Source organism: Megalobrama amblycephala, linkage group LG19, assembly GCF_018812025.1.
Source record: "Megalobrama amblycephala isolate DHTTF-2021 linkage group LG19, ASM1881202v1, whole genome shotgun sequence".
In the NCBI taxonomy this organism is placed as follows: domain Eukaryota; kingdom Metazoa; phylum Chordata; class Actinopteri; order Cypriniformes; family Xenocyprididae; genus Megalobrama; species Megalobrama amblycephala.
The window spans coordinates 38,102,767-38,125,666 of NC_063062.1; the positions used below are offsets into that span (position 1 = coordinate 38,102,767).

The window sequence follows — 22,900 nt, forward strand, 5'->3', positions numbered from 1 at the left end:
CAGGTCCTGGGAGATGGTGGTGCCCAGGAACCTGAATGACTCCACTGCTGCCACAGTGCTGTTCATGATGGTGAGTGGGGGGAGAGCAGGGGGGTTTCTCCTGAAGTCCACGGTCATCTCCACTGTCTTGAGCGTGTTGAGCTCCAGGTTGTTAAGACTGCACCAGACAGCCAGCTGTTCAACCTCCAGTCTGTAAGCAGACTCGTCACCGTCCTGGATGAGGCCGATCAGTGTGGTATCATCCGCAAACTTCAGGAGCTTGACAGAGGGGTCTTTAGAGGTGCAGTCGTTGGTGTACAGGGAGAAGAGCAGTGGGGAGAGGACACAGCCCTGAGGAGCTCCGGTGCTGATGGTGAGGGTGCTGGATGAGAATTTTCCCAGCCTCACTAGCTGCTGCCTGTCTGTCAGGAAGCTGGTGATCCACTGACAGACAGAGGTGGGCACAGAGAGCTGAGTTAGTTTAGGCTGGAGGAGTGATGGGACGATGGTGTTAAAAGCAGAGCTGAAGTCCACAAACAGGATCCTCACATAAGTCCCTGGTCTGTCCAGATGCTGGAGAACATAATGCAGTCCCATATTGACTGCATCATCCACAGACCTGTTTGCTCGGTAAGCAACTGCAGGGGGTCCAGTAAGGGTCCAGTGATGTCCTTCAGATAAGCCAGAACCAGTCTTTCAAATGACTTCATGGCCACAGACGTTAGAGCCACAGGTCTGTAGTCATTTAGTCCAGTAATTTTGGGTTTCTTTGGGACGGGGATGATGGTGGAGCGTTTGAAGCATGAGGGGACTTCGCACAGCTCCAGTGATCTGTTGAAGATCAGTGTGAAGATGGGGGCCAGCTGGTCAGCGCAGGTTTTCAGACAGGCTGGTGAAACGCTGTCTGGGCCTGGTGCCTTTCTTCTCTTGTTCTTTCTGAAGACCTGGCGCACGTCATCTTCACTGAACTGAATTGCAGGTGTGGGGGAGAGGGGGGTTGTTGGAGGTGTTAATGGTGATTTTTCAAACCTGCAATAAAACTCATTCAGATCGTCTGCCAGTCGTTGATTCTCCACAGAGCTGGGGGATGGTGTCTTGTAGTTGGTGATAACTTTCAGACCTTTCCACACTGAAGCTGTGTCATTAGAAGAGAACTGATTCCGAAGTTTATCAGAATAATTCCTCTTTGCCACTCTGATCTCCTTTTCCAGTGTGTATTTGGCCTGTTTGTACAAGACTCTGTCCCCTTTTCTGCGAGCATCTTCTTTGGCCTGACGGAGCTGGCTGAGTTTTGCAGTGAACATAACCATATTATGATCAGATACTTTTCTTATGCTTTCTATAAAAAAAATGCTTGCTGTTTTCTCATTTTTGTAGTGTTTATTTTGTGAAGAAAGTGTACAGCACATATTTACATATTCATGTAACTGTCGCTTTCAGCAGTGTGGGCGGTGTCAGATGTTTGATTACAGTATATCGCAGCTCACGCATTTCAAACTTCGTTTTACCCCTAAACGAAGAACAAAAAAGAACTTCGCTTGAAGTATATCAGGGCCTTAAAGAAGACAAAGTGAACTGATTATGTTATAGAAATCTGTGGAGTATGAAACAATTGCATTAGTGTGAGGGATTTAAAATAATCTGGTAAGTATGTCAGAGTTGCGTTAATATATCGTAATTTCACGTAATTTCACAGACACATTCTGGGGACATCTGAGACTTATATTACATCTTGTAAAAAGGTGCATAATAGGTCACCTTTAACAGAAACTGTAGATCAGCATTATATAGACTTTTAAACAGGAGTATCACTAATGGCTGGAAAGTAAAAGGATCAAATAATCTTTTCAGATTGTAGTCTGCTGGTCTCTTCTCTACTTCCTACAGTTAATGGTAAAGTTGTGTATCTTCTTCATGTTTTGTAATATTTTATTTAGGCTCAGTGACTGTGATCTAACAGAGAAAAGCTGTTCAGCTCTTGCTTCAGTTCTCAGTTCAGACTCCAGCTCTCTGAAGGATCTTGAACTGAGCAATAATAATCTGCAGGATTCAGGAGTGATGCTGCTTTGTGATGGACTGAAAAATAACAGTAAACTTGAGAAAATCAGGTGAGATGATTTCTAACATATTAACTGTCTCTGGGCCTTTTGTTTGCCACTATATCCTATTTTTTCTATTTTCTAATTTGTACAAGAAACGAAATATAATTTACAAACCATTTCCTTTAGGGCAGAGGTGCCCAAACTTTTTACAACAGAGGGCCAAAAATCAATCCTTAATAGAGGGCCTAAAATCAAACTTGATCATGTTTTAGTTACTTTTAAACACCAACTGACATCTAAAAAAAGAAACTAAGTGAACATTTAATCAAATAAATGAACTTGAAAAAATAAGAAACTAAATTAATCCACAAATAATTAAAAAATAATGCAAAGTAGATTTGTATTTCAGACAGAACATGTATACTGTTAACAGTAAACAGAACATTTACTGGTTAAAATATAAATTAAGTCTATTATTAAGGGAATAACCATCTTTAAATTAAGCATGATAATTAAATAACTTAATGGCATTTATTACATGACTCTATAATATGTGATTCTGAAGTAAATACTACACTAGTTTTATTACTGTATGAATCAGTGTTTTTCAAATAATCTTTTGAATGAATGATTCAGTGACAATTACAATTTTTTAATTATTTCAATTATTTGCTCTATTTTGATTGCTATTATAGACCTCTGTGTTTATGTCCAAACTATAAACCTTAATCCAATTAATTCTGTGATAATCTGAATGATTGTAAGAAAGAAATAATAATACTATTTGGTGAAAAGGCTGTTTTGGAGCTGTTTCCTATATATGACAACTACTCTTTCTGGATCAGAATGCAGATCTTAATGTCCGGTGTGGTAAACTGCCCATAGGGGTTGCATTAGAGTGCTCTGCATCATGACTTTTTGATGGAAATTAAGCTACTGTAAGTTCAGACAAATGAAAACAGCTATGCCAGTATATTATCTAGAATTATTCACAGTATTTTAAGTGCCCACAGTAAAAATATTGTACATATTAATTGCCGCAATAAATAGCATCACTGATTACCGGCACTTAAAAGGCAGGTTTTTTATAGGCTGTATTTTTCACCTAATGGCGGGCCATAGTTTGGGCATCTCTGCTTTAGGGCTTAAAATTGTTCAGGTCATTTTGAGAATAACTGATTAATAAGCTGAATGTTACATTTTCATTCCTGTTTTAGACTTTCAGACTGCAGTATCACAGAAGAAGGTTATAAAGCTCTGGCTTCAGCTCTGAGATCAAACCCTTCACACCTGATAGAGCTGGATCTCACAGGAAATGATCCTGGACAATCAGGAGTGAAGGAGCTCAGTGATTTACTACAGGATCAGAACTGTCAACTCAAGACACTGAGGTGAGTTTTCTTTTAATTAAAGTGCTGTAGTTTTAAGTTAGTTATGAAAGATTATTAATCTGTCACTTTAAAAATAACAAATGAAGTTTTTTTCCTGGCTTAAAATGAGGTGAAGGTGGTAAAATCCTGCTGTGCACACACACACACACACACACACACACACACACACACACACACACACACACACACACAAGGGTACCGCATTTTCAACTGGCTGAAAAAGAAACGCATTTTACAATCATGTATTTTAAATATTTCAATAATACGATAATGAAGTAAAGTGAAGTGACCCATACTCAGAATTTCTGCTCTGCATTTAACCTATACAAATGATTAGGGAACACCACACTGCAAGCTTTGAACACCCACATCTGGTGCCGGGGAAGTAATGGGTTAGGTGCTGTGCTCAAGGCCTTGTCTGTGAAAGTCATTCCTGCCAGTACTTAGACTCAAACCTGCAACCTTCGGGTTACAAGTTAAAAATTAATTCATTAAAATTTTCAACCCAAGCCATCAAATTGAAGTCATCAGAGAAGAAATGCCATTCCAAATCGGAATTAACTTTTCAGATTTTGATTAAAGATTACCATGACAAACTATTTTTTTCTGTGTATTAACTTGCACGGATTAATTGTTCACCACAAGACTAGTAATTTACACTAACAAAGTAAACAGAGTCAATTTTGATTTCTTGCCGACTTTAAATATCCTAATTTGACTAAGGCCTATTTCTAGCTTATGCTAAGCTCTGTCTATGAAATCAGGCCTTAGAGTTTAAAATTAAGAGCCCTAACAATGTTCAGTGTGTAAATTAAATGAAGAAAAGTCTGTGCATTGACTTGTCCATGAACTTTAAAGGGACTCTATTTTTTATAGTATCTCAGTCTACACTGCATTTACATTGGTATTTTAGAAGGCCAAACAATTAATACAAATAATTAATCAAATTAATAATTTCTCTTGGATCTGTTTTGCCTCCATTTCTGCTTAAAAAACCCTGCAACTGGGTAGCTAGTCAGCAAGTTAGTGCATGATGAAAAATTAAGCTTTAAAAACATTATTAGTATGACCTTATGTTGGAAAACACTCTTATCAGAATAATTTCTGTTAAGCTTTTGCATATTTTTAAGTTAAGCAATATCTCTTAGGGTAGGTTCTTTTGTGTTTTATATAATGGCCACTAGGAGGTGCTCCAGACATATGTTTTAACTTATGATCAGTTTTCCCTGAAGAGAAATAGTTGTTAAAATGAAACTAAAAGTGTGACGCATGTTTGTTGTGTTTTGCCGTGAAATGAGAGCTCCGTGTCTTAATTAAAATCAACACATTAAGTATTTATCTCTCATCCATCCCTGCCCCACCTGCAATTAACCGACATATGTTTTATTACTTGTCCTGCCCGAACCGCGGATATAACCGCAATCCGCAGATCACTATTGTGAGCTCTTACAGATTGTTCTGAGCCTCCGCTGATTTTGAGACCAGACAATTTTAAGGCTAGAGCTGAACCGATTTTTCCGGCACAGAACCACCTTTTCTGCAGTGAACATGCATGCCGCGGAACGGTTTAAGAATGAACAGCAGTCGGGAACCGCACCGGAACCTGTGTCAAAGGGGTATTTGAGCATGTGACTGCCTGTCATAATTTTGTACACAGCCAGAGGCGGCACGAAATTTGCCGGAGGCGATGGCCTCGTAATTCTCTATGCAGGAAAAATCCCGCAAAGGCTCTTTGAAAAACTTGAAGACTCATTATATGGCAGGTGATGTCAATGTACTTCCTTTATTTCCAGGTTTTTGGGTCCTGATGCAGAAAAAGCCTGTAAATATCTGACTGAAGATCTTCACATTAAAAACCCGTTACTCCAGAGAGAGCTGAATCTGAGTGGACGTGAACTAGGAGACACACGAGTGAAGCAGATCTCTGCTCTGCTGCAGGATAAACACTGTACAGTCAACAGACTGATGTGAGTATTTTACTTGGTCTAATAATTTACAAGTAAAATATCTATAAAAATATCTTTGTTGTTGTTCATAAATTTAAGTTTTAAGATTTACTGAAGTGTGTTACCTTTTTCTTTCTCTTCAGGCTGAATAATAACAGTATTACAGCAGAAGGTTGTGCTGCTCTGACTTCAGCATTTAATTCAAACCCTTCAAACCTAGAGCTGGATCTGAGTGCAAATAATCTAGGAAACTCAGGAATTGAGGAGATCTGTCCTCTGTTGGAAAATACACAATGCAGACTGACGAAACTGAAGTGTGTATTTTTATTTATCCACATTTCAATATGATATGCCTGTTATCAGATTAACTGTCATGAAAACTGATTATTGAGGCTACAGTATTAGTTGCAGTATTATTAAATATTGTTCTAAGCACTGTAAGTATGAATTAATATGTAAATCTGTGTTGAGACATTTAGTTTAATAAGATATTGGTTACATTTCATGATTTTAATATGAAATTTTTAAAATTTGTTTGTTTGTTTTTTAGTGTTGAACATGCACTGTTTTTGTTCTGTTAACTGAATAATCATCTGAATCATCTTACATTTTTCTTTCTGTTCTAGACTTTCAGACTGCAGTATCACAGAAGAAGGTTATAAAGCTCTGGCTTCAGCTCTGAGATCAAACCCTTCACACCTGATAGAGCTGGATCTCACAGGAAATGATCCTGGACAATCAGGAGTGAAGGAGCTCGATGATTTACTACAGGATGAACACTGTAAATTAAAGATCAGGTGATTAATGTCATAATATATTTCAAAAATAAGCCACAGATGTGATATCTGTTATATGAAACTAAGGGGATTGGGAATTGGAGAGGAACTGCAATTAAAGGAAGAGGAATTTACAGGATACAAAAAATTCAACAGTCACACAACAATTTTGTGACACAAACCTTGTGATAAAACATAATTACTTCATTTTGACTTTTTGATTAGACTTCTCCCAAACTAATTTGAAAATCAATTAACACAGTTTCTGTAATCGAATAACATAATCTTCTAATTCTCTAATATGAAATTTGAGATAAATTATAGCATTCTGGAAAATAAGCTTCCACAATACACCATGACACCATTTTTTAAATAATGTTGTGCGTATGAACTGAAAATTGAAAATCTTGATTTGATTCAATTAATAATTTTCACTAGCCCCACCACAAAAAAGTAATAAATAAATAAAATAGTTATTTTTGACCCTTAACCTTGTAGTGTAGTAAATGAGGTTGAAACCAAAATTTTAGATACCATTGAAATTTCACAATTCTCAATTCCAATTTCGATACCACAGCTAAAACTACTAGAAAAACAATGGTAAAGCAGTCAAATGAAAATGTTTTGCTTTTTTGCAAAAAGATTTGATACCCAGCCTTATAGATATCTGTTTAAGATGGTGACCGGTTACTACATTCGTCACATTGCTGTACCTTGTCTTTAAAAGGCCACAAGCACCAAAAATCCTTTCACAAAAATGCACTGTAACAGCATCAGAAACATTACTGATCATTCAGAAGACACACATGCAACCAGAACTGTATTTTGATTCATTATAGTACAAGCAGGTCCACTGAGGTTGATGCCCTGTAATAGTCCACTCTTTTTTTTCCCCCCAAAAACCGACTAAAATCATTATAAATAATTAAATTAATACAGTTAGAAATATAAATTATATATATATATATATATATATATATATATATATATATGTATATAAATTTGATCTGATTTTGCATTGTTTTCGCATTGTGTATCATGTGTTTGCTTAGCGATTGGGAGGTGCAAAAAATAAATACATTTTGACAGAATTATCTAATATACTTTATACGTTCTGTAGGTTTTTGAAAAGTCCTGCTGCACAGGAAGCATGTGACTATCTCACTAAAGTTCTGGGTGAAAGTCCATTATTACTGACAGAACTGGATCTGAGTGAAGATAAATTAGGAGATCTGGATGGAGAGAAGCTCTCTGCTTTTTTGATGGACTCGCATAGTAAAGTGGAGAAAATCAAGTAAGTCAATGTGATCTTATTCATTATAACTTCTGTTGGTTCTGTATTATGAAAGACTGTCAGTCACATGTGTGAGCAGATATGAAAAGCTCTTGGTCTAATGTGCAATGAATATGTGCGGAATAATAAATAATGCTGTTTTTGTGTTCAGGCTGAATAATTGTGATCTGACAGAGGAAAGCTGTTCAGTTCTAGCTACTGTTCTCTCCTCCAAAACCATCCTGAAAGAGCTGAACCTGAACAACAGCCGTCTGCTGGACTCAGGAGTCAAACAGATCTGTGAGGGACTGAAGAATCCTGTGTGTGAGCTGAAGATACTCAAGTGAGTACAGTTCACCACCTACTGTATAAAGGTTCTAATATGTGTTCTAATAGTTGTAATTTCTTAGTGCTATGTGCACATTTCAGCTACATTCAAGTTATTAAAATCAATTTAATTGTAATTAATTATACAATTGTACAATACTGTCTGAATATTTAGATCTGGGCCCGTATATATAAAACTTCTCAGAAATGCTCTTAAGAATAGTCTTAAGTTTTGACTTAAGTGTCAAAAAAAATCTTAGTAAAGAGTAGGACTTTTCTAAGAGTAGGAAACTTTTATAAAGAAGCTTAAAGCAACTTTTAGTAAAGTATAAGACTGATTCTTAAGTGTTGACTTAAGTGTTGTGAACTAAGGACTACAATAATGTCAACTCAAAATGTCCGCCCTCAACCTCTGAATCAGCCAATAGTGAGCCTGGAAGGGTGAAGTCACAGCAGCACAATACCAATCATTTAATGTTATTATAAAAAACAATAATAATAATAAAAAAAAACCCACAAATGTTTTAATATCTAAATTTATTTGAAAGCAATAGCTTTGCTTTGTGCAAAATTATCACAAATTATTATTGATGGTGTGGTCTTTTTCTATTGATGTCTCCTCATTTACAATTGGAGCAATGACGTGAACACGAGTTCCATCAATGGCTCCAACAACTCCAGTGAAGCCCACAGTCAACATAAAAGTGGCTTGCTTTTGCTGCATGGTTTGATTTTCAGTTGGTAAGTCAATAAACTGACATAGAGTAGTGGCCAAATGTGATGCCCAGCCATATGAAAACGGACATCTTAAACCTTAATTCAGATATTTTTTAAAAATGTGTTAAAAGATGTAAGCATATCGTGTAGCTATGCTTGGAGTCAATTGTTTCATGTGTGATAATGGAATGACATTTTAATTGTTTTTAGTCAGGTTGTTATACAAAGAAATTATGAACACATGCAAAAACAAGAGAGAACCAATTAAATATTAAAAACTGATTATGTTGTAGTCAATGTCATATTTTAAAACATTTAAATAATATAAACATAAAAATTCAAATTATTTTCCTCATATTTTGATGGTTTAAGCAAAATTGTTTGCGATTAACAAAAAAACTCTTGTTTGTATTTACTCTTGTGTACTTTATGTTCATTTTTTGTGCTTCCTTGTCGTTCGTTCATCATCTGCGCTTTATTTTTCGTTAAAGGTGCCCTAGATTCAAAAATTGAATTTATCTTGGCATATTTAAATAACAAGAGTTCAGTACATGGAAAAGACATACAGTGAGTCTCAAACCCCATTGTTTCCTCCTTCTTATATAAATCTCATTTGTTTAAACGACCTCCGAAGAACAGGCGAATCTCAACATAACACCGACTGTTACGTAACAGTCGGGGTGTATGCCCCAATATTTGCATAATGCCAGCCCATGATGTTCCCAACATTATGAAAGGCATTAGACAAGGGTAGCCAGTTAACGTCTGGAGCTGCACACAGCCGAATCATCAGACTAGGTAAGCAAGAACAACAGCGAAAAATGGCAGATGGAGCAATAATAACTGACATAACCCATGATAGCATGATATTTTTACTGATATTTGTAAATTGTCTTTCTAAATGTTTTGTTAGCATGTTGCTAATGTACTGTTAAATGTGGTTAAAGTTACCATCGGTTATTACTGTATTCACGGAGACAAGAGAGCCGTCGCTATTTTCATTTTTTAAACACTTGCAGTCTGTATAATGCATAAACACAACTTCATTCTTTATAAATCTCTCCAACAGTGTAGCATTAGCCGTTAGCCACGGAGGACAGCCTCAAATTCACTCAGAATAAAACTTTAACATCCAAATAAATACAATACTCACATAATTTGAAGCATGCATACAGCATGCATGACGAACATCTTGTAAAGATCCATTTGAGGGTTATATTAGCTGTGTGAACTTTGTAAATGCGCTGTAATATAGTCGACAGCTCATGTGGCAGGGAGCTCGCGATTTAAGGGGGCGGCGCCGAGTGTAAATCAGTGCATTGTTAATGATGCCCCAAAATAGGCAGTTAAAAAAATTAATTAAAAAAAAATCTATGGGGTATTTTGAGCTGAAACTTCACAGACATTCAGGAGACACCTTAGATTTATATTACATCTTGTGAAAAAGCATTCTTGGGCACCTTTAAGCATTTTGTTTCTCGTCAGCTGTGATAAACAGACATCTGCTCTCATTACCTGTGTAACAGAGGCCAGACAGTGAGAGTTTTGCAGGTAAACTACTGCACACTGATGCTCGCTAGAGAATGAGGTGTTTAACATCATTGATAGTGTATTCGCCTCGCATGACAGCAGTGATCGAGCCGGGGTTCGAGACCGACTCAGAGCAGGTTAGTATTGGAGTGTGAGTTTTGGTGGCGGTGCAGTGAAGAGAGGGGTGGGTTTGTTTGGGTTGATTTCAAATATCAACAGTGTTCAACAACGAATTTGAGAAATCGCATACAGCACCTTTTAAATGTATTAAATGCATTAAACATATTAATTATTGCTTAAGTAATATTTATTAAATGTATTAAATATTAAGTTATTACATTTCTTATTAGGTCAGTTACAAAAAGAATTGACAAGTGACAAATTGACAAAGTTTATACCATTTTACCAACTCCATGTCATCATATAACTCCAATACATCATATCTTCATTGGAAAGCGTGTGTCTCCTCTTCTCTGCTGCCATCTTGTTACTCTTAACTAGGTTAAGAGACCTCTACAGCTCTCTTAAATAATTTAGGAGCTGAGACCTAGTCTTGACACTTAGGAACCTTTATGAATCATACTTATACTTAAGCCTAAGAATAAGAGTAAAATTACATAATTTTTAGAATTTTGACACACTTAAGACTAAAATTTTACTTTGAGCGGCTTTATACATACGGGACCTGATTGGCTGGAAGTTGTGCAATAAAAAGTTTAATTCACACGTTCAGATCAGATCTCCATTCTATATTAATGCACTGTTTTCATTTAAGCTCACAAACATACATCACTCGCACACAGAGATTGGAGTTCACACTGTGCACACACACAAGCATTCAGAAACACAAACTTATCAATACTGCCTTGTGACTAAATAAAATTTAATAAATTAACTTCACTGTTGAATCACTGTGTTATATTACTGTGCAAAGAGTTTATAACATCACTGCTTTTGAAGTAATTAGTCTCTCAGTTTTAGTGCTTGAGAGAGACACTGCACAGCAGGTAATTCACACACACGTCTCTCTCTCTTTCGATAGGATAAATGTTGTAATTTAAATAAATAAATGTAACCTTACCACACTAACTTATCTCTGTGTCTGATTTAAAGTGGACAGAATGTTGTATCTAATGATTTATAGCTGTAAGGGATAATAAAAAAACTACTTAAATTCTCTTTGTGCTTTAAAACACATAGCTGACCATCGATTATCCCTTATACTGTATATAACAGTTAAATATAATCAGAACACAAAACACAGAATTATTCCAACACAAGCCAAATAAATACACAGAAATTAAATCAATACCAAACCAGCTACTCTGACTCATAGGCTATCAGTAGGATGATTGAAGGCCACATTAAAGGCCCATTGGTCTGATGATGAGAAATATCAGGTAAATACAGAGGTGCTAACCCATTCAGGGACTTAAAAACAAAGAATATAACTCAATATTTAATGAGAAGCCAGTGCAAATGAGCCAAAACAGGAGAAATACAATTGCTCTTTCTAGTCCCCATAAGCAGTCTAGCAGAATTTTGCACCAACTGGAGATGTGATACATAAAATTGGAAGAAAGCAGCTTTAACAACTGAAGTAATGTTTATCAACCTATTTATCATCACGTTGCCAGAATGCCAGTCTGTCAGTTAAGCCAAAGCAAACACAACCCATAGCAGCATGGTAGGGCAATGATGTTGTCATGAGTCGGGTTTGATACTCTCCCTGTTTCTTTTCCTCCTATCATCATTATTGCTACCTAGGCTGCGTTCCACTCCAGTTTTAGACACGCACTCGCGAACTTCCCTAAACACTTCCCCTCGGGGGAATCCCTGCCGCCATTTTGAAGTGCGTTCCACTTCGTGAAGTGGACGAGGGAAGTTTACATGGACAGACACTCGCTCCCTCGATTTTAACCTAAGTCTACTTCACATGTACACTTCAGGCAGCTCCATAACCCACAATGCAACACGATTATGGCGTCACCGCATATCGCGTTTAATTTACCCCACCACAAACAACTCTATGATATATTAATTATTTTTTTAAACATTTAAAACACACATATATACATATAGAATGCTGTATTAAACAATTTTGTAAGGGGAAAAAATAAATAATAAATCAGCTCCATTGCGGATTCTTGAGTGATCAAGGGCTTAGGACGTTCCAATTCAGCCCATTGCAAAGGTTCCGCCAGAAGTGGGCACTTGTGCAACGTAAGCAATGACGTACATCCGAGTCAACGAGACCGAGGGAAGTTAGCGAGGGAAGGGCATTTAAAAACCGAACTGGAACGCAGCCCTAGACTCAGCTGTTTGTCATTGCAATCAGCGCTCTTGCTGATCATTTCCACACCTGTTTCTTCTCTACTCTAATTTTCTCTTCTATTTCTCTCTGCTGTTTTCTTGCCTCTTTGCCAGATTATTATATGTACTTTCTTACGTGTTTCTCAGCTCTTTGTGCTTAAAAGTCTCCGTTTAAAGCGCGTTGTTTTGTTAGTCTTCGTTTCAGTCCTAGTCTTAGTCTTATCTGTATGGTTTCGCTGTGTATGTCATACCTGTTCTCTGCCTAGTCTCCCTGCAGCCTGAGATCGATTGGACACCTGCCATCTGCTGTGTTGTGACTTCTGGTTCGGGACTGTACACCTCGTTGCTGCGAGCCTACTGTCAAGCGCGGGATCCCTTTTGTTTGTTAGCTTGGACTTTCAGTTTTCCAGCTGCGAGCAACAAGAAGCTGGTGCTTGGCAGACTGCCTGTGTTTCTCCCTGAATTATTATAAACTTAAATATCCTGTCTATAGGTCTCCTCAAGCCATTCCACAAGTTACTGATCTGATATAGGTCTGTTCTCTGACTGGGCATTCTTTATTGATTTATATTTGTGTTTGGGTTTATTGTCATACTCAAAGTTGAAATTTCACTTCATCTTCAGCTTTGCAATGTGTGTGGTTTTTTTTTTTTGTTTGTTTGTTTTTTTTGCCAAAATAGAGTTGTATAGAGCAGAATCCTCCATAAGGTCATTCGCTGTGCATCAAGCGCATCTGGTAGGTCTAGAATTGGGATCAGAATGTTTACTTACTTATTAAAGTATTTTTGAATGAAAAAATAACAAGAACACTATATTTTCTTATTTAGCATGCAAAGTTAAGTTAAAGGGATAGTTCACCCAAAAATGAACCCTTAGGTTGTTCCAAACCTGTATAAATTTCTTTGTTCTGTTGAACACAAAGGAATATATTGTGAAGAATGTGAGAAACTGAACAATTCTGGGGCACCATTGACTTCCATAGTTGTTTTTTTCCTACTATAGAAGTCAATGGCGCCCCAAAGTGGCCTGGTTACAAACTTCCTTCAAAATATGTTCCTTTGTGTTCAGCAGAACAAAGACGTTTATACAGGTTTGGAACAACTGAGTGAGTGAATGATGACAGAATTTTCATTTTTGGGTGAACTATCCCTTTAACTTGAATAATAATAATAATAATAATACATTTATTTTGTATAGTGCCTTTAAAAGTTGCTTTCTCAAAGCCCTTTACAACCCATGCAAGCACGACACTATAAATAAAACTAGAATCTAGAGCAGCACACAAAAAAGAAACATGAAATAACACTGAATAAATGAACAACAAAATAAAACAAAATTAGTCAGTTAAAAGCAATCCTGAAATAAAACGTTTTAAGACAAGATTTAAAAATGACTAATGAATTTGCTTCCCTGATGACAACTGGGAGAGAATTCCACACATTGGGGGCATAAGATAAGAAGGCAGTGTCACCCTTAAAATGAAGCCATGTTTTAGGAACAACTAAAAGACCACTCTGAGAGGATCGCAAGTTGTGAATTGGTGTGGAAGGAGTTAGAAGCTTGGTCAAATACTGAAGAGCCAGACCATGCAATGCCTTTTATGTTAACTTAAGGACTTTAAAATCAACACAGAATCGTACTGGTAGCCAATGCAATGATGCCAAAACAGAACCTGATGTCACCTGTTGGAGTTTGGGTTCCTTGTCGCCATCGCCTTTGGCTTGCTTAGTTGGGGACACTTGATATTCAACAATGTTTTGATCTGCGTGCTTCAACACCCTTGTATGCGAACTGAACTGAGCTGGACGATGACATCACTGTTTACTCCAGTGCTGCTATAGATAAATTAATTAAATTAATAGATTTGTAAATTCTTACAAGAGAATGAATCAATACTGAATTTACTTATGCTGGACAATGACACCATTTTTTTAAGAGCTGCTGTGCAGCCAAAATTATATACCAGTTATCACTGTAAAGCTGCTTTGACACAATCTGCTGTTATGAAGGGAGGCTCAGGCAGAGGATCCAAATGCAGCGTTTTATTAAAGTTAGAGTGGTAGTACAGGCAGAGTCAATCAGGAGCAAACAGGAACAGCAAGGGACAGGCAGGGTCGTAGTCAGGGAACAGGCAGTAGATCAAAAGGCAGGCAGATATCGAACACAGTCCAGATAACAATACACAGGTCAAAGGCAGGCGGCAGAGAATCATAAACAGGGAACAGGCAGGATCAGAAACAAGCAGGCAGACAAGATATAAATGCTCGGAATTGCAACAACAGTTAACAATACTTCGCAGTGAGGTGGTGTTTGTGGAAGTCCTTTATAGTCCTGGTAATGAGCTGCAGCTGGGTGTAGTGATCAGTGTAGTGTGCTAGGCTGTATGTGGCAACAGGTGATTGGTGTGGAGTGAACATGTGACTGACAGGGAGGATTGTGGGAAGTGTAGTCCGGGAACTGACAGGAGCAGACGGTGATTGCGACATAATTCCCCCCTCCCGGAAGGCCCGTCCTCACGGCGTAAACGGAACAGCTAGGGGGGGGGTGGTGGGGGGGTGCATTGGAGATCTAATAGTAGACAGGAACGGATCTCCAATGCAGGTTCCAGGAACTTGGGCAACCACGGAGGGTCAGATGCCACGGGCAGCCACGGCGGGTCAGGAGCCTCGGGCAGCCACGGCTGGTCCGGTGGCTTGGGCAGCCACGGCAGGTCATATGGCTCAGGCAGCCACAGCAGGTCAGATGGCTCAGGTAGCCACGGCAGGTCAGGTGGCTCAGGCAGCCACGGCAGGTCAGGTGGCTCAGGCAGCCACGGCCGATCAAAGTCCATAGATGGCCATAGTGGGTTATAGTCCATGGTTGGCCATAATAGTCCAAAGGCCGCTGACGGCAGTGACCGGGCAGGATCCCCACCCACAAACTCCCCACTCCTAGGTATACTGCCCCCCCCCAAAAAAGTTATTGGGGAAATCCACGGAGGACGTAGCGGGTTGATGGGCAAGGAGCTTGGATGGCGCTGGCAGAGCAAAGCGGTTGGGCGGCGCTGGCAGGGCAAGGAGCTCAGGTGGCGCCGGCAGGGCAAGGAGCTCAGGTGGCACCGGCAGGGCAAGGAATTCAGGTGGCGCCGGCAGGGCAAGGAGCTTGGATGGCGCCGGCAGAGCAAGGCGTTTGGGCGGCGCTGGCAAGGCAAGGCGCTTGGGTGGCGCTGGCAGAGCAAAGCGGTTGGGCGGCGCTGGCAGGGCAAGGAATTCAGGTGGCGCCGGCAGGGCAAGGAGCTCAGGTGGCGCCGGCAGGGCAAGGAATTCAGGTGGCGCCGGCAGGGCAAGGAGCTCAGGTGGTGCCGGCAGGGCAAGGAGCCTGGGCAGAGGAGGAGAGACCTCTGGAGTGGTCTCGAGTGCGTTGCGACCGGCAAATTTGAGTGCGTTGCGTCCGGCAGGCTTGAGAACGAAGTGTCCGGCGGGCTTGAGAACGAAGCGTCCGGCGGGCTTGAGAACGAAGCGTCCGGCGGGCTTGAGAGCGAAGCGTCCGGCGGGCTTGAGAGCGAAGCGTCCGGCGGGCTTGAGAGCGAAGCGTCCGGCGGGCTTGAGAGCGAAGCGTCCGGCTGGCTTGAGAGCGAAGTGGTCGGCTGGCTTGAGTGCGAAGCGGCCACCAGGCTTGAGAGCGAAGCGGCAGAGGCTTGGGAATGCCAGCCGCTCGTGCTGAAGTCAGCGGAGGATCAGCCACACTGGAACGTAATCCTCTCCACTTTCTGACTGATCTAGAGGCGTGACGTTGCTCTTGGAGATCTGTGGTGACGTGCCTTGACTCTGGAAAATCTGGGAAGACGTGACTTGTTGCGGCCGCCATTTTGTGCGTGTTTTCGGGTGTGGCAGCCATTACGGGATTCACCGTGGTGTCGGAATCCTCCGCAACACCCACAGTAAAACGTGAACCACCAGTTAACAGGGCAAAGTCCAGAAGTTCAACGAATGATCCTCGGGGACCGTTGGTGATTAAATAGCCCTTCAGTGGTTCGTTTAACCCATAACAAAAAAAGTCAATGAGGGCACAGTCCGGCAGATCAGATAAGTTAGCTATATCCAAAAAGTTCTGAATATGATCCTCAAGGTTAGAGTTACCTTGGCGAAGGCTGACGAGACACATTGCTGGGTCCATGCTGAAGCTGGTAATGCTCATAGAAGCTGCTGGATCTTTGTGCGGCGAAGTATTCTGTTATGAAGGGAGGCTCAGGCAGATTCCAAATGCAGCGTTTTATTAAAGTTAGAGTGGTCGTACAGGCAGAGTCAATCAGGAGCAAACAGGAACAGCAAGGGACAGCCAGGGTCGTAGTCAGGGAACTGACAGGAGCAGACGGTGATCGTGACATCTGCAATTTTGCAGATATTGAAGTTTGTTAATACAGGATTTGGAAACTCCAACAAGAAGGGCATTACAATAGTCTATACATGAGAAATCAACCTTCCAGCAACAGAAAAAGACAGCATAGGTCGTAGACGTGCAATATTTCTGAGATGAAAGAACAAGGTCTTAACAGTGTTCTGCACAAAAGCCTCAAATGACAGGCTGGCACCAAAAATAACTCCAAGATTTTTTACTTTGTAACTCCAAGGCAACACCATCAACAGACAAAACTAAAGAACCAGCATTACGCAGTTGATGGGGAGAGCCAAGAAGCATGACTTCAGTTTTGGAACTATTCAAGCACAGGATGCACAGGAATCTTGCATCACATAGTCGCCGATGATACATACAGGATGTGATGTCAGTAGCTACCTCTTTTTTTTTTTCTTTCTTTCTTTCTTTTTTTCTTTTAATTTGCGACGGCTACCATTAGTAGCTGGTTGAATTTTTGGACCAGCTGCACAGGAAGACATCTTGAAACTTATTCTCATCATATGGGGGACAAGCTCAGGAACCAGGCCACCTCCAAGTTGCCTCTGGTGTCTTGTCACAACGTTGGTGTGCAAGCTGCTTCACTGACCAGGTGTTGTGGGACACAAAAGTGTGGTTTCACACATGACACCATAAAAAAGGTGTTTACAGGACTGATGACACAAAAGTGAATTAGACACAAGAAAGTCAATTAGACCATTGGAGATCAGTAACAACAAATTAGTGGCTGCTGACAACAGTTTTCATGAATTTATCTCCCTTTCCAGTGGTTTGTGCTGCAGTGCAAGGGGAAACCCTGTAACTGCATAGGTAATTATCATCCAGGTAAATAAAACATAGAAATCGTAAATAGAATACTAGTAACTGATGAAACCATGGAAGTGGAAGACAGTGGAAGACTGCAAGTTGTATTTTAATGCATTAATGTGGTACACATTCAGAGAGAAAAATTAAGAGCTCCAATCCTTTTGAGTTACCAAATTGAAAAGAGTTAAATATGTCTTTACTTTGATGTGCACCTGGACTTTAAAGTTGACTCAATCTTCTTTTTAGTTGTGATAGTATTTAAAAGTATATTGTCATATTACCTACACATTGGTGTTTTTAGCCAAACCATTTCAATCTAATAATAATAGTAATAGTAATAACAACAGAAGTATGTTACTATTGTAATACATTTGCACTGTAAAATAAAAACATTATATAAATGGAGCTTCACAGTACAGTAGTAAAATTTCTTATCTCTTGATTTCTGCACTTGCAAGAGCTAAACTGTTAATCTTTTAATTTAGTGGGTAGACCTTTAGATTAATTTTAAAGTTTACAAACAGGTTTACAAATACTTCTTTCTTCAAATGTAGTGAAATACTGTAAACCTTTACAGTTACATTTTTGCTCATTGCTGCAAACAATTACTCATATCTGGTAATGTTTTCTGATCTAGTGTGATTTTGTCAGATATTGCAGAATACATATCAGAATATTGTCCCGTAATTAATTATTTTGAACTAAAAAGTAAAATTTAATATGTATTTTTTTTTTCTAGTCTTTCAGACTGCAGTATCACAGAAGAAGGTTATAAAGCTCTGGCTTCAGCTCTGAGATCAAACCCTTCACACCTGATAGAGCTGGATCTCACAAGAAATGATCCTGGACAATCAGGAGTGAAGGAGCTCGATGATTTACTACAGGATCAGAACTGTCAACTCAAGACACTGAGGTGAGTGCTATTAAAACAACACTCAATAGTCTTAATACAGTTTTTGCCAAAAGACAATTCAACTGTCAGAAAGACATTTATAAACAGGGGTGCACGTAAGTTTTTCAGTCTGTTTCTCATGAGAGCACCTGGAGATTCAGTTTGGTGCTCACACTGCACATAGTGCACATAAACAATTAATAATAGCATTATTGCACTTTATTTAATTACATTTTTTAAAAATAAAATAAAAAAATAAATAGTGTGATAATACTATTATTTGTTAAAATAAAAAAAGCATTAAATAAAATACAATTAATTTGCAGTACACCTAAAGAAATACAATGCTAATAATTACATTTTCAGTTTTTATTTTATTTATATGATTTTTTGACATTTTCTAACATGAAACTCAGCAAGATTTAATTTTGGCAGTAAATATATGCACTGCCAGTTTTAGCACTGCTGAGTGAAGTGTGCTAGTAGCTATGTTTCCATTCAAAGTTGTGAATTAAACTTGTGTGCAAAATTGGAATATTGCATAAAACATTTGTGAATAAATCAGCGTTTCCATCCAGTGAGTAGAGAACAAAATCATCACTTCCTGGTAAACTGCCCCTAAATATTCACTAAGAAAAACAGTAGAAGCTACTGTATATAATAATGTTATATATACAGACCTATAATAAATAGTTATATATACAGACCTATAATAAATTACTTGTGCATCAGAGCAAGCAGTCAAAACGCAATAAACCTGTTATCTTGCTTTCAGAGGTTGATTCCTGCTGTTTAGGAATGCAGTCAAGTAAGACAGTTCTGGAAGATAATTATACCAAACCACTTTGACGTCAGACGTTGCTCAGGCATTTCAGAATGACCAGAATATCAATTCAAAGAGATCAGTCCACTGGTTTGTCCAGTTATGCTGTCCTATCGCACAAAGTCACATTAATGTTTTGATGCGCAACTGGGGAATTATTACAGTTTGGCACTGTGCTCTGAAACCGGCAGATTTATTATGCGTTCAGTTCAAATTGTATACACTACTACAGTCAATCTTAAATGGTGATTGAGCATTAACACCTGTCAACCATGTCGGTATGCAAATCAGCGGTCTGAACTTATTTATCCAGCACATTTTTTATTTTGGTCGCACATGCACACCACTTATGTGGACCCCTGTTTATAGAATTAGATTTTGAAAAGACTAAAGACGCTTTCACAAGATTATGAAAATATCCAATGAAATGGCATGTAATGTACTTCCTCTGTCTCCAGGTTTTTGGATCCTGCTGCAGATGAAGCCTGTCAGTATGTGAGAGGAATTGTGGGTAAAAACCCGTTACTCCTGAGAGAGCTGAATCTGAGTAAACGTGAACTAAAAGACACACGAGTGCATCAGATCGCTGCTCTACTGCAGGATAAACACTGTAAACTCAACACACTGAAGTGAGTTGAACTTTTCTAAAAATTTTATTGGACATTTCAAGTATCTTAAATTTTGGTGAACCTTACAGAACTCACAAGCAATAATCTTCAGTAATCACTAAATGTTGACATCAAGTACTTTGTGTCTGTTCATCATTTTAGGCTGTGTGATTGTGATCTAACAGAGGAAAGCTGTTCAGCTCTCGCTACAGTCCTGACATCAAACTCCAGTCTGAAAGAGCTTGACATCAGCAACAATAACATAATGGATTCAGGAGTGAAGAAACTCCAGAACGCATTAGAAAATACAAAATGTACTCTGGAGAAACTCAGGTGAGTTCAATGAATCATTATTTAATTTTAATAATCACATTATTAAACAATTAGTTTTCAAATTTAAAATATTACTGTAGTCAGTGTTTCCCATACATTCACTAGACTGTGGCGGCCCGCCACATTCTAATTTGTCCCGCCACAGTCTCAAAATGAAACGAAAATTAGGTTTGTCGCGATATTTAAATTACCGTCTGATAGTTGCGCTCTTTTATATGGCAAAAGTGGGAGTCATAGAGCAAAATAAGTAGACTAGCACCAATTAAGTTTTCGTGCAGTATATTCAAAGTCATCTGAAGCCATTCCATAGCCTCATGTGAGGGACAGAAGAAATATACATCGTTAAGTTCATGGTCAGAAACTCGTCTTCCCTCCGCTGCAGCTGTCAATCATTCAGCACTCAAACAGCGCGTCGTGTTCGGTAACGACAGTCAGCACAGTAAAACTCTCCAATATGATATATTCCCATTATAATACTTGTAGATGTAGATAAAGGGCTGTGGATTTGCATAAAATGACTTTATCTTGCTGGAGTTTATTGCTGTTTCTGGACAATTTCATCATACTGGCTACAGGGTGTCTGTTAGATCGCACAACACAAGGACTATGAATTGGCGTCACACGCACAATAACTGGAATTTAAAAAAGTGAGAAGAAACATACGATTAATAAACTGTTAGATGCAGTGAGTCAGATATACACAGGGATTCTCTTTGTATCGTGAACTTTTCAATACGCAGCGCAACTGCGCGCTCTGACTCGATATTGCTTCAAGCACATCATTCTGCACCGGGATGCGCATTAGCGGTTTTTTGCTGCTGTTTTGAAGCGTTTCATATTATCATGGTTCCCTTTCGTGGGAACTATCGACGCTACGTCAGTGACGTGATGGGAATCCTCTGTATTTTGTGTTCGTGAAGCACTATTGTATCTAACCAATGAGAGAACGCGACGTCAGAGGTGGTGACGTCACGGACCGGAACCTATAAAGCACGCCCGGAAACAAAGAACGCTAGCTTCTGTTGTCTTCAGTAAGCGCTATCTGTATCTTGTCTGTCTTATTTACTGTTGTTTGTCTACCATCTCGCCGAAAGTGATCTCTTTGTCTGAGGACAAGAGTTTCAGAAAGTCACAAACACAGCATATTTAAAATGACGGAAGGCCAGCGTTTCACTAAGTGTGCGCCTCCCTGTCCGCGATTCATCGTGGCAGGGGACACACACGACATGTGTGTGAAATGCCTGGGAGTTGAGCACGCACAGGCAGGTCTCGAGGGGGCTGTCTGTGTGCACTGCGAGCAGCTCACTCTCAGGACGCTGCGCTCACGCCGGGCGCTCTTCGAGGAGGGCGCCGCGGCGAGTGTTCCCCGCGGGTCTGGTCCCGCTGCTGCCGAGGCACAGCGAAGGCTGCACTCGTGGGGTTCACAAATGGATTTAGCGGAGGGGGGAGAGACGGGCTCTGCCTTATCGCTCCCCTTACCTGCTAGATCCAGTGTCTCTCCTTTGGTGGTGGAAGCACGCGCTGCGGTTTCTTCCCCTCAAAGGGAGGCACCGGCACTGAATATATCTTCCTCCGAGGAGGTTGATATTGAAGGTGTCGAGGGTGGTGATGAGGGACCGTCATCCTCATCTCCAGCCCATGAGGAGCTCATGGAGGTAGTGACCCGGGCAGTAGAAAAGTTAAATATAAGCTGGCCCGCGGAGGAAAGCGTTCCTAAAATAAAAAGTAAATTGGACGAACGCTTTCTCCCAGCTAGGTCACTACCCCAGCGTCGGGGACTGCCGTTCTTTCCCGACCTCCACACCGAGGTGTCGAGGTCGTGGAATAGACCCGTGCAGTACCGTGTCTTCAGCCCACAGACATCGATGTACAGTAACATCACTGGGCTGAAGCAACACGGTTATGGGGCGATGCCTCGGGTCGAAGAGACGCTCGCGAGCTATCTCTCGCCCGGGTCAGCATCGTCCCTGAAATCCCCGACGCTGCCCACCAAACCGTTGAAACAAACTTCGAATTTGGTGGGCAAGGCTTATTCGGCAGCGGGTCAGGCTGCGGCATGTCTGCACACTATGTCGATACTGCAGGCATACCAAGCTGATCTGCTGGGGGAAATTGATGAGTCTGGGGAGGTCTCCTTTGAAAGCATTCATGAGCTAAGGAAGGCCACAGATTTAGCTCTCCGTGCCACTAAGGAGACGGCCAAGTCAGTAGGCCGCTCTATGGCAGCGCTGGTGGCCACGGAGAGACATCTGTGGCTCAACTTAGCAGACATAAAGGAGAAGGATAAGCATATCCTCATGGACGCACCGCTTTCCTCCGAGGGCCTGTTCGGCGACGCAGTTAATACTGTCGTCGACAGGTTCGAGGAGGCAAAGAAACAGAAAGCGGCGTTCCAGACATTCCTCCCCCGGAAAACTCATCCCCCTGAGGCTGCCGGGCGAAGGGGGCAGCCTCAGCCGATAGCCGGCTCCTCGGGACACAGGTCCCAGCAAAAGGCGAGTGTGGCCGCCCGTGCTCCCCCGCGGGATGCTTGGGGACCGGAGCGTGCTGCACAGCCGAAGCCTTCCAGGGTAGGGCGGATCTGAGGACCGTCATTATCTCCCGGAAGGCTTCACAAAAGAAGTCCTGACGGTCATGCACCAGGGCTTCTGAGGGCAGCCCCCTCCGAAGGGGTTCGACGACTAATGTCTATCGTTCCCCATCGGTGCCCTCAAGGGACTGTTCTACCAATCCTGCCACCCAGTGTGCGAC

General features: G+C 40.4%; 1 protein-coding gene across 12 annotated transcripts in view; it reads left to right on the plus strand.

The window, feature by feature from the left end:
• The window catches only part of LOC125254758, a 188,974-nt gene that overhangs the window by 33,044 nt on the left and 133,030 nt on the right, over window positions 1-22,900 (plus strand). For 11 of the 12 annotated variants that reach the window (XM_048169551.1, XM_048169561.1, XM_048169552.1 and 8 more), the window contains exons 13-23: window positions 1,917-2,087; window positions 3,239-3,412; window positions 5,206-5,379; window positions 5,502-5,672; window positions 5,985-6,155; window positions 6,980-6,982; window positions 7,255-7,428; window positions 7,580-7,750; window positions 18,233-18,406; window positions 19,667-19,837; window positions 19,979-20,149. In XM_048169551.1, the coding sequence (XP_048025508.1) occupies window positions 1,917-2,087; window positions 3,239-3,412; window positions 5,206-5,379; window positions 5,502-5,672; window positions 5,985-6,155; window positions 6,980-6,982; window positions 7,255-7,428; window positions 7,580-7,750; window positions 18,233-18,406; window positions 19,667-19,837; window positions 19,979-20,149 (1,725 nt within the window). The remainder of the gene's footprint in view (window positions 1-1,916; window positions 2,088-3,238; window positions 3,413-5,205; window positions 5,380-5,501; window positions 5,673-5,984; window positions 6,156-6,979; window positions 6,983-7,254; window positions 7,429-7,579; window positions 7,751-18,232; window positions 18,407-19,666; window positions 19,838-19,978; window positions 20,150-22,900) is intronic. The other variant, XM_048169550.1, reaches the window with a different exon arrangement.